The following is a 16,820-nucleotide window of genomic DNA, read 5'->3' as shown; positions in this document are numbered from 1 at the left end:
GAACAGAGTACTGTCAAATACAGCAGTCCTGCTAAACAGTTTTAGATCAAATAATTATCTTCAGTAAGACAGGATAGTCAGTGTCTTGGACTTTGAATACCAAGTCATGCATCTGTTATGCTCAAACTTGAGAATTAGTCTTGTGCATAAAATAAATAAATGTTTATTGCTTGCCAATCTTACGCGTGTTTCACAGCCCTGTATTTACGTAATGTTGTGTATCACTCAGGCCAGTCCCTTTCCGCAGAAACTGTGTACCTCGAAGTTCACTTCCTTCTACCCGAGATGTTAGGCATCAATACAGTGTGAGAAATATATTATTTGACTGCTAAACAATCCTGCTAAACAACATAGTCACTGATACCTGAATGTGAAACCCTGAAGTCAAGTAACCATGAACTCGCTGGTTTGAATCTCAGTGTATTTCCAACTTACTTTTTTTTAATCCCATATATATTTACAAAGGAAATATCAATTAATAAATTTTGACTTACATATTTTAATAAAAATAATGCCTATTTATATTTAATTACTGGTTGTGTAAAAAAATAAATTAAAATTTGAGACTGACTTACATTTTATTGTCGGGTTACAATTATCTCAGGAATGAAGACCACAACAACAATGAAGAAAAAAAGCTCCTCCAGCACATCAAACACTGTCCTACTCCAAGGGGTCGAGCTCTGTCTTGTACGAACCATATCTTGTCAAAATCAGGGTCACTTTCGACAATGGAGATGAAATCAGCTTCGAAAAACCGTTCGGTAGTCACCGTGCCATCGAGGAATATCGCACCGATTATTGCGTGACTGGACACTGCACACCACACAGTTACAGGATGAGGGTGAAGAGGCTTCTCAATTGCGTAATAAGGATACTCAATCCCCCACATTGACGAACCCATCCAAATGAAATTGTGCTATCTACATCTACATTTATACTCCGCAAGCCACCCGACGGTGTGTGGTGAAGGGCACTTTACATGCCACTGTCATTACCTCCCTTTCCTGTTCCATTCGCGTAAGGTTCGTGGGAAGAAAGGCTGTCGGAAAGCCACCGTGCGCACTCGAATCTCCCAAATTTTACAGTCGTGATCTCCTCAGGAGGTATAAGTAGGAGGAAGCAATAGATTCGATACCTCATCCAGAAATGCACCCTCTCGAAACCTGGACAGCAAGCTACACCGAGATGCAGAGTGCCTCTCTTGCAGTCTGCCACTCGAGTTTGCTAAACATCTCCGTAACGCTATCAAGCTTACCAAATAACCCTGTGACGAAACGCGCTGCTCTTCTTTGGATCTTCTCCATCTCCTCTGTCAACCCAACCTGGTACGGATCCCACACCGATGAGCAATACGCAACTATAGGTCGAACAAGTGTCTTGTAAGCCACCTCCTTTGTTGATGGACTACCTTTTCTAAGGAATCTCCCAATAGTCAAGTAAAATGGGATCTACCTGGGAGCCTGTATCTAATATTTTCTGGGTCTCACGAGCAAATAATGTGAGTTGGGTCTCACACGATCGCTGTTTCCAGAATCCATGTTGATTCCTACAGCGTAGCTTCTGGGTTTCCAGAAATGACATGTTCTAAAATTCTACAACAGATCAACGACCCTTCTTGAAGACTGGGACTACCTGTGCTCTTTCCCAATCATTTGGAATATTCCGTTCCTCTAGAGACTTGCAGTACATGGCTGTTAGAAGTGGGGCAAGTTCTTTTGCGTACTCTGTGTAGAATTTGTCGCTAAACCAAACAACAACTCGCACTCTAATTACCATCAAGCCCTGCGGCCAGCTGTGCAGTTTGAACATCCTAATGTAAAATTTTCAGAAGTTATGGTGATTTTATTTCACATTGTTGAATAACTGTCACCCTGTAATTAGATAAGAAAAGGAATGGTGAATGGTCCCAATGGTTGGCAGTGAACTAGTTCCAAAGGTGAAAGAATTTGCGCATTTCTAATACAGATCTTTGTCAGAGGAGAAATAAGTGATTATATATATATATATATATATATATATATATATATATATATATATATATATATATATAAATATAAAGGCAAGAAGAAGAAGAAGACAGTCTGGGGACTGAACCTTGAACTTTCACATTTGTAGACTGCCCCTTAAGCAGTTAGTTACACCTGAGAGTGCACAAGATTACTTGGCCCCTAGCTGTGCAAGCAGTTCAATAGGGGGTGATGACAACGGTAGAAGTGGAGGCTTGCCTGATAATGGAACAGTGCAGCAGGAGAGGTGTAGTTTTACAGCTTAATTCTCAAACAAATGCCTATCTCGCAGAACTTCTATGTTACAGCCAGTGAGTCTGCAAACAGTCATGATTAGATTAGATTCACTTTTTGTTCCACAGACCCAAAAAATCAGATGATGCTCAAGGGTGTGGAACGTGTCGGGAAATATAACATAAAAACATAAAACATTTGAATATAATACTTACTACCCTGATCATTTGTCAGGAGATAGTTGAAATAGGTTGATACAATGCAGTAAACTGGAACAGCTAATATTTACAGAATTAACATGCTGTCAGAATGAAACACTGTTATGCACTATTAATAAATTTATCATACACAAATACCTAGTCTTGATTGTTGTGACCAAGTGCTGTCAAAACTGAAATTCAACCGATATTTTTACTTAAGTTGGCTTAAGAAAGTAAGCAAAGTATGCAAATTCTTTTTTTTTTTTTTTTTAATATTTATATCTCCTACACCTAATATCATTCTCACGGCAAATACAGTCTTGTTTAGGCACTCAAGCAATTCTGTGGTATGCTCTTCCCAATTAAATCTATTATCAAGTTGCAAACCCAAAAATTTAACAGTGTCAACCTCTTTGATCTGCATGTCTACATATGTTCTACTCATGCTGGAAGGAAATCTCTTACAGGTTCTGAACTGCATATAGTGGGTCTTCTCAAAGTGTAATGACAGCGAATTAGCTTTAAACCAATTATTAATGCCAGTGAAAATTTGATGTGCAGGACCAGCGAGGCATTGGAAGGGAGAAGATTTTCAAAGCTACTGAAACTGACGGAAACAATCACAGGAGATTGTTACTGAAAGTAATTTAAGTCTTTGAGCCGAAAGACAAATGACCACAATACAGTGACATAAATGAAAAGGGGATTTGGCAGCATGACAATGCTTGATCCCTTGTCACAAAACCCATGAAAACATATTTGGAAATGTTGAAATGGGAAGTCCTACCCTACCCACCATATTCTCCAGATATTGCTCCCCCTGACTACTACTTTTTTTCTATCAATGGCTGACCAGCGCTTCTGGTCACATGAGCAAGTCCAAAATTTGATTGCTTTGTGGATCTCCTCAAAAGACACCTAAGTTCTTTAGCCACGCATTCGTATGCTGCCCAAAACATGGGAAACAGTAGCAGCCTGCAACAGTCAGTACTTTGATTAGTAAATGTTTTGTAAGTGTTTCACAATAACGTCTCAAACTTCAGAAAAATGGTGGGAGCAAAGTTGCTGACCTAACAAAAGAACTCCATGTTTCAAACAACAGCTGACAGCATCTGACATTTGACAGAGAGAGTAGAACAGAAAGTCTGCTGATTCCCTGCATGTTAACACAAGCAGCATAGGAAAGGTGCCATGCTCGAGAATTAAGAGCAGCACTGTCGTTTGGGACTCAGGTCGATGTGTAATCGGTCGATGTCTTTTGCTTCTGTCTACACTTATTTTGTGAGTTTGTTTATGTTGTTGTGAGTGACCTTTGAAGAGCTGAAGACTGCAGTGATAAGTATTAACAGTTATTGTTGTAACCACAACCAACAGCGGGAACGCCTTGGGCTGCGGATCGGAGCCGCCAGGCAGGGAAGCTGCTGACCACAACCGACTATGAGCAACACAACAAGGAAGACATAAACAATGTAGGCTTGTGGAAACCACAACACCAAACGTAAATCCACTCGGAACCAGAGCCAGGCAAAGGTCAACAATGAGCAACGACCAGAACGCAGTACCGCCGAGATAGAAACGAACTCCAGAGTGAGTACCAGACTGGCTGGACTAGAGCAGAGCGGGTCCCTATATACGAAACCGGAGGGAGCGGCTATTGGCCGCTGTCTGCATGTGGCTTAGTGGTGGCGCCCTCGCTGCGCGAGAGCCACTTCTCGGAATAGCCGCCGTGGAGGCAGAGCCCTCTATGGGCTGACCACATCTATTTGTTCTGGCGCGTATTCGACTTCCGCGGCGGAAGGTACTAGAGTTCTAATTACCGGTATTGCTAGAAGAAAAAGAATGAAAATATTATTCACTTTTTTGTTCCAGCATACAGATTTGGCGAAGAAGAAGAAGAAGGAGTGAGAGCAACTCCTTGGAAATACAGGGAAAAGACTCACCGTTATTTTGTGGGTAATTCACATTTTGCTGAGGAACAACAAAAGCAGGCTTGTTTATTATTGGTAAACAACTTGAAATTCCAAGACAAGGGTGGTTTCTTAAAGCAGGAGTGGTTCAGTGGTTCCTTCTTTGTTTCCTAGTTTACTGAAATATTTATCAAAAATATTATACAGAAGAAAATCACCAGTAAAACACTCGCAAAAGAGAAGCTGTGAGAAGAAGATGGAAACGAGACGCAGTTGCACAGGAGTTTCTTCTTTGAGGAAAATGCAGGTAATGGACAGGCACTGAGTGGAGCAGCAGTAATTACATTAAAACAATACGGAAGTGCAATAAACTGGAAGTTGTGTGATTACAAAATAAATTAAGAACAGAAAATGCAGAAGAAACTCTCAGATGAAAAGCGTAAGACAACTCAGTTAAATGTAGTTGCCACCATATTAAAGAAATGCTAACTTAAAAACAAGAGAATGCATTATGCGATATGGTAAAGAGATTCTTGTGGACAGTGTGCTCTTAAAAATTAAATAGCCCAACAGATACAGAAATTCTTTGAAGCACAGATTGTTACCACAACCTTCCGAAACACATCTCGAAAATTTAGTAAATGATCTCAAATGCTCATGTGGAATTAACATAGAAGGTGTAAAACCATTTAAGAATCCTTTTCGGGAAGAACAAGATGAAAATTACGGTGTGCTGATTTATGATGGAAAAAATACGGTGTGCTGATTTATGATGAAGTAAAGCTCTAAGAAAAAATACATTTTGACAACACTTTGCTGAAGATTGACTATTTAGTAAATTTATAGGATTATACTCCAAACAAATGTAATAATAACCTTGCAAATCATGCTCTAGTGTTCGTGTTTGTTGCTGTACTGCATAACTGTATTCACTGTATTGCTTTGAATGCAAGTCACAATGCCACTTCTGGTGGTCTCGTGTATGTTAATTCAAGTGATTACAAAGTTAGAGCCAGTTGGAATGAGACTTGCTGCTTATGGCACTCAACTGAACAAAAAATAATTCTTAAATAAAAAATAATTCCTACATTACTGGCAGAAAAAACAGTTACTTTCTTTATGCCAAACAGTTGATGAAACCAGAAGAATATGAGCATTTTCAGACACTTTACGTGCCATAAACAGCATAAGAAAAAGTTGATGTGATAAAACTGATGTACATTGTCAAATACAATTTTTATCGAGAAGATACTTCCCCCAAATTCGCCAGGTTGAAAGTTTGCCACAAGTTAACTTCCACTCAGCCACAAGTTAACTTCCACTCACTTGAATCCGATGTCATTTCAATGCAGGAATGTAAAATTAGCCCTGCAGTAACTTTGTAGCCAACAGCACGAAATTCCTCCGGAAATTTAAAACAGTATGATTTGAAGACAGCAAATCAACGGGATCATTCATCAGACAGATGAACTACTTTTTTGACGCACTTTTATTTTCGTAGTGATGCACTGTACAAGGGGTGTCCCTAAAATAAGGTTCCCAATTTTTTTTTCAAGGTGTAAAACATTTTTATTTCATGATTGCTTTTGGAAAGTTCAGACTTTAACCTATTTTTCTACATAGTCGCCCCTGAGGTCAATACATTTTTGTATGCGGTGTATGAGCTTTTGAATGCCAGAGTCAAAAATATCTGCCGCCGAGCCACGCAGATACCAGAGAACCGCTTCTTCCAGCCCTCCACTGTCGCCGAAATGCATTCCACCCAGGTGCTTCTTCATGTCAGGAAAGAGATGGTAGTCACTTGGCACCAAGTCCGGGCTGTAGGGTGGGTGTTTGACAATGCCCCATCCGAATTTTACAATGAGCTCGTTGGTGGCTTTAGCGGTGTGTGGGTGAGCGTTATCCTGATGCAGACACACCCTCTTGGACAGCATACCCCTCCTGTTGTTGTGAATTGCACGGCGCAATTTTTCAGTGTTTCGCAGTACCCGGCAGTGTTGATTGTTGCACTGGTGAGCACGAACTCGCACAACAATACCCCCTTCCTGTCCCAAAACACTGTTGCCAACACTTTGCGTTTGTTTCAATTTACCCGATCTCGGCAATTCTGGGTGCTTCCATTGTTTGGACTGTTCTTTGGTTTCGGGTGTGCGATTGTGCACCCAAGTCTTGTCTCCAGTGAAAACTGAGTCGAGGTATTCCTCGCCACAAGTTCCGTGATCTTGAAGACGTTCTTGGGCCGCTTCAACGCGTTGACATTTGTGGTCTTCGGTCAACATTCTTGGAATCTGCCTCGTCCAAACCTTAGCATATGCTAGATGCTCCATCAATAGAGGCTTTGATGACATCCGGGATAATTTCAGAGATCTCGCAAACCGTCACTCTTTGATCTGAGACCACCACTGTCTCCACTTTTGCGATTCTTTCGTCAGTAATAGATGGCCATCCAGAACACTCCACACAATGGACATCAGTAAACTCATTCCCGAACTGTCTGCACCATTTGCGCACATGTTGCATGCTCGTACACTTGTTTCCATACTTTCGCATAGTTCGGAATGGATTTCTGCCGGCACAATGTTTTTCGCAGACAGGAAATGGCTCACCGAGCACAGCTCACACCTGGCGGGTGAATGGAGGGGGCGATCCATCACGTATGGCTGCCAAGCCAAGACTGAGCTCCACAGGCAGCTTGCTAGGGAGAAGATTTGGAGTGGAGGAACCAAAGTACACTACCGAATTGCGGGATCCACCGTAACAGCGCTTTTCAGGACTGTAGTGCCCTGGGAACCTTATTTTATGGACAATCCTGGTGCAAAAATGCAGACACTCACAAAAAGTTAATGAAATGGAGGAGCATTCTCACCAATAAAAGTAACAGCTTTGCTTCTGAAAGAACTCTCCAACCTCTAAGGGTAACCACTGGTAGTACCTTAAGCATACCTCAATACTTACTGGAAAGAGGTCTCAAGTTTCCTCCCCACAGCAAACTCTCTTGAGTTGCAATGATCACCCATCAGTAGAGGCACCTGTTTGTGGTGAAAATTTTTGCCCAATTTTGTCATTTTTAAATAGTTATTTCGGTATATTTTTCGCTAGTTTTTTTTTTTCATTTTTTTTTCATTTCGGCAATAATTTTGTTAAATTTTATTTCCACTTTTCAGCAGTAAAAGGTACAGGAAATACATTTATGGCACATTTGCAGTGAAAAATCTTTTATTTTGCATAAATTGAAAAAGCATAAAACTTATAAATCACGAAAGTTTGGAAAATGTTTATCCTGTCCTAGCCTATGGACACAACACGCAAGTCAGCCCAAGAAAGCCAAGGATACCATGACTTCCATATTACTGGGAGTCAGAGCTGTTCTCCTGTCAGACATTATGTTGCAGTATCTAGAAAATGGTCTCTCACTATCAACATTACTGACTGGGATCCACAAAGCCTCCACTACAGCTTTACACAAACCTGGTATGTATTTGTTCATCCATTTTCTCAGCTCCGGATGATCAACTTTTTCCATCGGAATGTTAGCCTCAATGAAAGCTCAAGTAGTGGATAAAATGGATTCTTCTTTATCATTTTTCACTCGTTTTGCCCATGCAGTGCCTTCTGTGAGCGTAGCTTGTCTTTTTATACCAGTAGTTGTTAGTGCTTTCTCCTTGTTCCTCTTATGTGAAGAACTGTTATTAATGTGTTTCAGGCATGTTTCCTTCCTCTGCCACTCAATACCCACATTGCAGTATTTGCACATAAGTATCTTCCTAGCCGGCCTCGGTGGCCGAGCGGTTCTAGGCGCTTCAGTCTGGAACCGCGAGACTGATACGGTCCCAGGTTCGAATCCTACCTCGGGCATGGATGTGTGTGATGTCCTTAGGTTAGTTGGGTTTAAGTAGTTCTAAGTTCTAGGGAACTGATGACCTCAGATGTTAAGTCCCATAGTGCTCAGAGACACACAGTATCTTCCTACTTTTGTCGAAAACATAAAATCCTTCGGACGAAAATTCCTTTTCTCAGTCGAAAACTGTCACTACCATATTAATCATCTGTAGCACGACAACACAACTCAAAATACCACACTCAATGCACCGGTGATCCACAACGATTTCCAACACGCAATACTGAATACACCGCCAGAACATCAAGAACATTGTAGAATGTCTTTGGAATACTCGATATATTACACATATCAAAATGGTGTACAATTGATTTCCAGACTGTATTACCATAACTCCAATCGAATTTCCGCAGTTAAGTTCAAATGACGAGTTTTTGCAAAGTTTCGTCAATTATTTTGCGATTTGGCTTAAAAGTAAATAGTTTCGCGTTTTCAGCAAAATGTGTAAAATTTCGTGAAAATTTCGCGATTTGCGAAAAACAGGTGCCTCTATCCATCAGTAATAAACTCCCTCAGCTTGGACATGTTACAATGTGTTTAAATTTTTGTAAAACCTCTCTGTGGAAATTGAACATAAATATGAATTTTCTTTGACATCATACGTATGACAAATGCAGATGTCATCTAGATATCTGCAACAAAAGAACTGTGACTGAGTTTTGGAACAGTAAACATAGTTAAGGAAACCCTGTGTCTTCCACGAAACTTCACTGAGGCTCAATCCTATCCACAATGTTAAGTCCGTGTGCTGCTTCTGTCACAGCAACACGAATTTCCACGGGTCACAGGCGGAGTAACTGACATCTCACAGTGGAACCACTTCACTATGGGAATCAGTGCACTTCCTCTTCTACTTGCCTTGCACACGGAAGGATGTTCAGTATTAAGTAAACTGACAACATAAGAAAGGAGTACATTCCCCAAAAGAATTATCAAGCAGAGGAACTCGTGGGAAACACTGACAGGAAGAAGTTATAGGACAACAGAACATGTACTAAGATATCACAAAATAGCTTGCATGGTACTAGATGGAGTTGTAGAGGGCAAAAACCATAGAGGAGGACACAGATTGGAAGATATCCAACAAATAATTGAGGATGTCAATGTAAATGCTACACCGAGATAAAGAGGTCGGCACAAGAGAGGGACCTGTTACAAACCACATAAAAAGGAGCACGGGGTGGGAGGGGAGGGAGGGGGGAGGAATACAGATTTTAGTGAGAGACAGGGGAAATGGAAATTTTCCTCCCTATTTTAGCAGAGAGCGACCGCCAGCACTGCTCACCTGTTCTCTGGTGAAACCGAGGCTGACCAAGTCGCGCACCTCATTCTCGCCGAACTTGTCGGTCGGCAGTATAGTCAGTGACGGGTCCCTAGGCAGAGATGGCGCCCGGGCACCAGCATCCTGTGATTCTGTGGAGAAACCTGGAAAACAAGGCGAAGTAGCCTCAGCACATGGCAGGTTCTGTACAGCCGAGCCTCCGCTCGGATAACAAATAAATGAAAGAGTAACAGCTTTTGGCACAAACTGTTCCACTGTTTCTCAAAACATTTGCCTTTAAAATCTACACACTTTTGTATCAGTTTAAACCAATTCTGAAAACCCTTTTTACTCTGATGTAAGAAGAATGCCCACAAAATAACTACCCCTACCTGTGCAAACAGGAGGAGGTGACGGTCGTTGTGGGGTCTCTGCTAGAGGACCTTATTTTTTTTATTACATAATGTACATGCCTAATTTTTTTCATGATTGTAGAAACAACCAGTCCCTGGCTAGCCATTGACAAGTAAACACGTGTAAGTGGTAGTTGTCGGATTTTGTGTTCTGCACAAGATGACAGAAACAGTGGAACAACATTATTGCATCAAATTTTGTTTTAAGATTGGCAACACACACTTTGAAACAATCTGGCAGATTCTACAAGTGTTTGGGGATGAAGCAATGGGTACCACACAGATAAAGTAGTGTAGCTGGTCGAAATAGCCGGCCGCGGCGGTCTCGCAGTTCTAGCCGCGCAGTACGGAACCGTGCGACTGCTACGGTCGCAGGTTCGAATCCTGCCTCGGGCATGGATGTGTGTGATGTCCTTAGGTTAGTTAGGTTTAAGTAGTTCTAAGTTCTAGGGGACTGATGACCACAGCAGTTTAGTCCCATAGTGCTCAGAGCCATTTGAACCATTTGGTTGAAATATGGTTACTTACCAGTGAAGAGTGAACAATGTTCAGGTAGACCCTCAAAATCTACAAATGAGGTGATATTGAACATGTAAAGGCCTCAGTGATGCAGAGTGCACAAAACGCAATCAGAGAACTTGCAGATGAGATTAAAATTAATACTGGATCCAATTGTGCCATTTTCACAAACATTTTTACCTCAGGAGGATCTCGGCAAAATTTGTGAGACAGTTGCTGACACGTGAGCAGAAGTAACCGAGTTCAGAGTTCGCACAAGATGTGCAGGATACTGTAAACAATAATCTTAACTTCCTTAACACTGTGATCACTGGTCACGAGTATCAGGTTTATGGGTACCACTCAAAAACAATGTTCCAGTCATCGTAATGGAGCCATCCATCATCCCTGAGACCCAGAAAAATGTGGCAGGTCCTCAGAAATGTGAAAGTCGTGCTGACATCATTTTTGACGAGTACCTCCAGGAGGTACTAGTGACAATAAGGAGCATACTGAGAAGTTCTGCATTGCCTTCGTGAAGCAGTGGGATGGAAACATACAGACTTGGGGGGCAGCAGGCAGGTGGCAACTTCACCACATAATGCACCCATTCGTCATTCACAACTACTTCATAATTTTTTGCCCGAACATAACATGGCTGTGGTTTGTCAACCTCCCTATTTGTCTGACTAGCAATGAGTGACTCTTTGCTTTTCCCTAAACTCAAAGACTCTGAAAGTGATCAGATTTCAGAACAAGGGAGACACTGTGCATAACTAAGTTGTAGCACTGTGATGTACCAAAAGAGGCTCCCCAGCAATGCTTCCAGCAGTGGGAGCAGCATTGGCATAGGTGTATAGAAGCTGAAGTGGACAACTCTGAAGGTGACTGATGTCAAACAACATCCAGCTTGCTTCACAACCTTTCCTCAGGTTCTTACAACATGACCCTATTCTGTCCTCTGCGAAACTCCAAGTTCTACATTCCCCAAAGGCTGATGACTCCATCATTATCCTCCCAGCAGACTAAAGATCTATCACTGTGGTACTTGACCGACAAGAGTATGTTAGTGAAGGTCTACGCCAGCTGTCCGACACCACCACATACAGCATCTGCCACCAAGATCCCATCGCTGTGATTCAAACTGACCTGCTGTTCCTCCTAAAAACTTCAGGCCCCTCACAAGGACTTACACCTCAATCCACAGAACTTCTTACCTCAAGCCAACCATGCACCGCCATTGTTTATCTTCTTACTAAGATCCACAAACCCAATCATCCTGGTCATCCTATAGTTGCTGGCTTCAAAGCATCCACCGAACATATATCTGCCTTAGTTGGTCAACACCTGCAACCCATAGTACACAGACTTCCCTCCTATATTAAAGTTACCAACCATTTCCTTGACCATCTGAAATCTGTGCCCGTACCACTCCTACCATACACCTTGCTTGATCCCACTGATGCCACCTCCCTCTATACCAATATCCCCCACGTACATGGTCCGTCTGCTGTTGAGCATTTCCTTAGTCAACTCCCATGTGATTCCGAGCCTATGAATCCTTCTTGCTCACTTTCATCAACTTCATACTAAACAACAATTACTTCACCTTTGAGAGGCAGACATACAAACATATATGGGGCATGGCGATGCGAACCAGGATGGCTCCTTCCTATGTCAACATTTTCACGGGTCGCTTGGAGGGCGCTTTCCTGGGATCCATTAGTCTTCAGCCCCTGGTTTGGTTTAGATACATTAATAACACCTTGGTGACCGATGGACTCATGGTTGGGCTGACCTGTTAAAATTCCTGGAATCTCTAAATACCTTCTCCCAGTTAAATTTCACATGGTCCTATTCTGAATCCCATGCCTCTTTCCTTTATGTTGATCTCATCCTCACCGAAGGCCAGCTACACACTTCCGTCCACATCAAACCCACTAATAAACAATAGTACTTACATTTTGACAGTTTCTATCCTTTTCCAGGTCAAATGCTCCCTACCATACAGCCTTGGCATTTGAGGCAAACATACTTGTTTGGATGCAGACTCTTTACAGAAATACATCACCACTCTCACTTCAGCCTTCACTCGACATGATTATCCAGACAGATTAGTTTAAAAGCAGATTTCCCGGGTCATCATGTCCAATCCCAGTACTGCCAATCTCTCCAAAAAAACAACTTTGGAGCACACCACTTGTCACCCAGTATTTTCCTGGTCTTGAATGTTTCAATCAGCTACTTCGACAAGGCAAAGGCTTCCTAAAATCATGCCCTGAAATGAAATCCATTTTGTCCAAGATGTTAAAATTGGAAGTCCTGCCCCACCCACTGTATTCGCCAGACATTGCTCCCTCTGACTATCACCTGTTTAGATCAGTGGTGCATGGCCTGGCTGACCAACACGTCTGATCTCATGAAGTAGCAATAAATTGGATCGATTTGTGGATCGTTTCAAAAGATGAACAACTTTTTCAATGCGGGATTCGTACACTGCCCGAAAGGTGGAAGAAAGCAGTGGCCAGTGATGGAAAATACTTTGAATGATACATGTGTAACCAGACTGTTTCATTAAAGACTCAAATGTTGGGGAGAAAACAGTGGAAGCAAAAGTTGTACACCTTGTAGTTTTCTACATCTTTCATTTTCTGACTTGTCTATTTCTCGCTGTCGTCCCCCCCCCCCCCCCCCTCCCCCCTCCTCCCACTATGTTACACACAATGCATTCAGCTTTTCAGTCTTATTAGCTTGTGCATGATGTTTTAGTAGTAATCCCTGTCTTGCACATTACCCTGCCTTCCACCTTTAAGCTCTGAGGTTTTCAAATCTCATACAGTGCAGTCCCCAACAATCAGTCTTTCCTTTTCATTCTGTCCAGTAGATCTCCTCTGATCCAGAGTTATGAGTGACTTTTCTAAATTTTACCCCTTTCCCTAAACCTCTCCAGTCCTTTCCCTACGCCCCTCTTCCTACCCCTTCAACTCTTCAATCAGAAGACAGAGCCACTGGTTGCAAAAATCAAATCCTTGTGTGTGTGTGTGTGTGTGTGTGTGTGTGTGTGTGTGTGTGTGTGTGTTTGTTCCCCTGCTGCCACTTGGTGAGTAGATTTTTTTTTTTTTTACGTGTCCATTTACATTATATTATCAATAATTGATTATTTTCATTGTTATATGTCAATAAAGATTGATGTTATAAATGAAAGTCTGACAAATTTTGAACAGCCCTCATATATATTTGCCGCTTCATCTGTATTACAGTGAGACATTGTCGTTTTGAGAGAGGTGCATTTATTCTTTACCTCGCTCCATCTGACCTCTCACTGGGTCGAGTGTGTGAGGCTGTTCCACAATTCCCGTTACAAACTTCTAGGGCTTGCAGAGGGGTGTTTGTAGATAAAGTTTTACTAAGGAGTTAATGTCCAGAAAGGTACCATTTTGATTAAAAAAGTGTGTTTGAAGCTCTAAAGACTATCATATCTCCCACTTAACAAAACAGCATGTAATAGTAGAGATATGCAGAGATCACCTCATCCGTCAAGTACCATTTTTGTTCGACTACAATTATGGCCGAGACAAACTGTTACTTTTGCAACAGCGAGGTGCGACTGTTGTGCCCAACAGACGCACGACAGGGTTGACGGACCAGTGTACAAAAGTGTGCATTGCAGATACATCTCGTGCAACAAACAGGGACAAGCAGAGTGAGAGAAAAATCACGGCAGTATGTTGAAAAAGCAACTTTCATAGGTCTCAATGAAATAAATGTATCACCAACTTCTCCTTCTGAAATTAAGAAAATTACACATTATTTCAAAAATAAAAGCTCATTTAGTTTTTGACGGTGATTCCAATACAGTACTAAAAATTTGTTCCCTATAATACACATAATGCATCACTAATGCAAGGCATTTTTCCAGAGAGACTGAAATGTGCCATTGTTAAAAAGACCCATAGCAAAAGTTAAGTCAATAACTACCGATCTGTTTCACCACTGACATCATTTTCTAAAATTTTTGAAAAGGTGATCACAGTTTGGATTTCAGAAGAGTTGTTCTATTGAGAATGCAATCTACATGTTAACTCACTAAATTTCACAATCATTAAATAAAAAAGTATAGCACTGGTTGACTGTGTGAATCATAATATTCTCCTAGATACATTGAAGTGTTATGGAACTGACGGTATATCCAACCAATGAACAACGTCATAACTAACCGAAAGAATGTAGAAAGTAGTACATAGTAATACTGCCAATGTAGTCTAGAGACATTATACTGACTGTGGAGAAATCACATATGGAATTCCCTGTGGCTGTATCAGTCCACTATTGTTCCTCATATGCAAGCAACCTTCTGTGTAATATACACAAGCAGAATTTGTTCTTTTTGCAGATAGCGCCAATATTGTAATCAACCCATGCATGCACACAAAAACTGAAGAAATGGTGAACAGTGTTCTTAAAAGTATCATTGACTGGTTTCCTTTAAATGGTCTCACCTTCAGTAGAAAAAGACACAACATATTCAGTTCTGCACATTTCGTGGTACTACACCAATTGGAAGTGTAACACATGGGGAGTAAATAATAAATAGAGTGAGAATTTCAAAATTTTTAGATGTTCATATTTATGACAACTTGAACTGGAAAAGGTACTTTTGAAACTCCTAAAACAATTTATTTCACCAACATTTGTACCTAGATTCATTGCAAATCTTGGGGAGAGACAAATTGGTAAGTCGAATAATTTTGCACATTTTCAGTCAATAATTTCAAATGGAATAATGTTCTGAAGTATCTCATTTTTAAGAAAAAACATCTTCACTGCTAAAAAATGTACTGTAAGAATAATATGTTAAGCTCAGTACAGTCATCCTGTAGACATTCGTTTAAAGAGTTGGGCATTCTGACTGCTGCTTCACAGTATATTTATTCCTCACGAAGTTTGGTGAATACAGTTCAGATCAGTAATGTATGTAATTACAATAGCCGAATAGTAAAAGGAAAAATGACAGAAATTATTCCGCATTAAGGTTGTCTTTAGTGCAAAAGGGGTCCACAACACTGCAACCAAAAGTTTTGATAACTTACCCAGTGATATAAAATTTCTTGACAGATAAAATTTGAAAACAAACAAAAAAACTTCTCATTGACAACTCCTATTCTGTAGAGGGATTTCTATTACTGTAGCTGAAAATATAGAATGAAATAATGACAATATTATGAAAAGGATACATTCATAATCAACATATAGTGGAGATGTTGCATTGCAGATATGCACAACATAAAGACTGTCAAACAAGTGAACTTTTGGCCAAAAGGCCGTCTTCCAAATTAAACAACATACACACACAAACACACAAACACACAAACACACACACACACACACACACACACACACACACACACACACACAGACACACACACACACACGAGCGTGCACACGACCACTGCCTCCGGCTGCCGAGACCAGATTGTATGCAGCTGTGCATGATGGGAGAAGCAATCTGAGCAGTGGGGGTAAGGAGGAGGCTGGGGTTTGCAGGGGGACAGACAGCAGGAAAGGGGTGGGGTATAGTGAAGTGCTGCTTGTGGGAACATAAAGGGATGAGGCGGGAGAAGTAGAAAGACTTGTGTGTTGGTGGAATAGAGGGCTGTGTAGTGCTAGAGTGGGAAGGACAGTGGTTAATGAAGATTGAGGTCAGCAGGATTGAGGAAACATAGGATGTATTGCAGGGAGATTTCCCAACTGAGCAGTTTAGAAAAGTTGGGGTTGGTAGGAAGAATACATATGGCACAGGCTGCGAAGCAGTCATTGAAATGAAGAAGACTGTGTTGGGCAGTGTGCTAAGGAACTGCATGGCCCAGCTGTTTCTCAGTCACAGTTTGACAGTGGCCATTCGTGTGTACGGACAGCTTGTCAGCTGCCATACCCACAAAGAATGCAACACAGTAGCTGCAGCTTAGCTTGTAGATCACAAGAGTACTGGCACAGGTAGCCCTGCCTTTGATGGGATAGGTGATGTTAGTGACCGGAATGGAGTAGGTCGTGGTGGTGGTGGTGTTGGTGGCAGAACATATGGGACAGGTCTTAAATCTAGGTCTATGACAAGGATATAAGCCGCAACCCCCCCCCCCCCCCCCACCACCCCTCCCACCATTCATCTAACCTCCCGAGTGCACCTAGGTGCTCTAGCCTCTCCCCACCTTGTTCCTGTACGCTCCCACAAGCGGCACTTTACTGTCGCCCAGCCTTACTCTGCTACCCCGACCTGCCCCTGCCTCCTCCTTCCCCCCACCACCCCCACTGCTTCTTTCATCACGTGCTGTTGCTAACAGTCTGGCCTCAGCAGCCACAGATAATGGCCGTGTGTGTGTGTGTGTAAAAAGATTCACACAAT

General features: G+C 41.7%; 1 protein-coding gene across 2 annotated transcripts in view; it reads right to left on the bottom strand.

Moving 5' to 3' along the window:
• LOC126295148 (protein DDI1 homolog 2-like) overlaps positions 1-16,820 on the bottom strand; it is a 127,197-nt gene that overhangs the window by 9,113 nt on the left and 101,264 nt on the right. Inside the window, exon 7 of one of the 2 annotated variants that reach the window (XM_049987435.1) lies at positions 9,534-9,673. The exons of the other annotated variant lie outside the window; for it this stretch is intronic. Within the exon in view, the coding sequence (XP_049843392.1) occupies positions 9,534-9,673 (140 nt within the window). The remainder of the gene's footprint in view (positions 1-9,533; positions 9,674-16,820) is intronic. 2 annotated transcript variants of the gene reach the window in all.

The sequence above is a fragment of the Schistocerca gregaria genome, chromosome 11 (genome assembly GCF_023897955.1).
Source record: "Schistocerca gregaria isolate iqSchGreg1 chromosome 11, iqSchGreg1.2, whole genome shotgun sequence".
Taxonomy (NCBI): domain Eukaryota; kingdom Metazoa; phylum Arthropoda; class Insecta; order Orthoptera; family Acrididae; genus Schistocerca; species Schistocerca gregaria.
The sequence above is the reverse complement of the archived record's forward strand: the minus strand, read 5'-3'. Positions and strand labels throughout refer to the sequence as shown.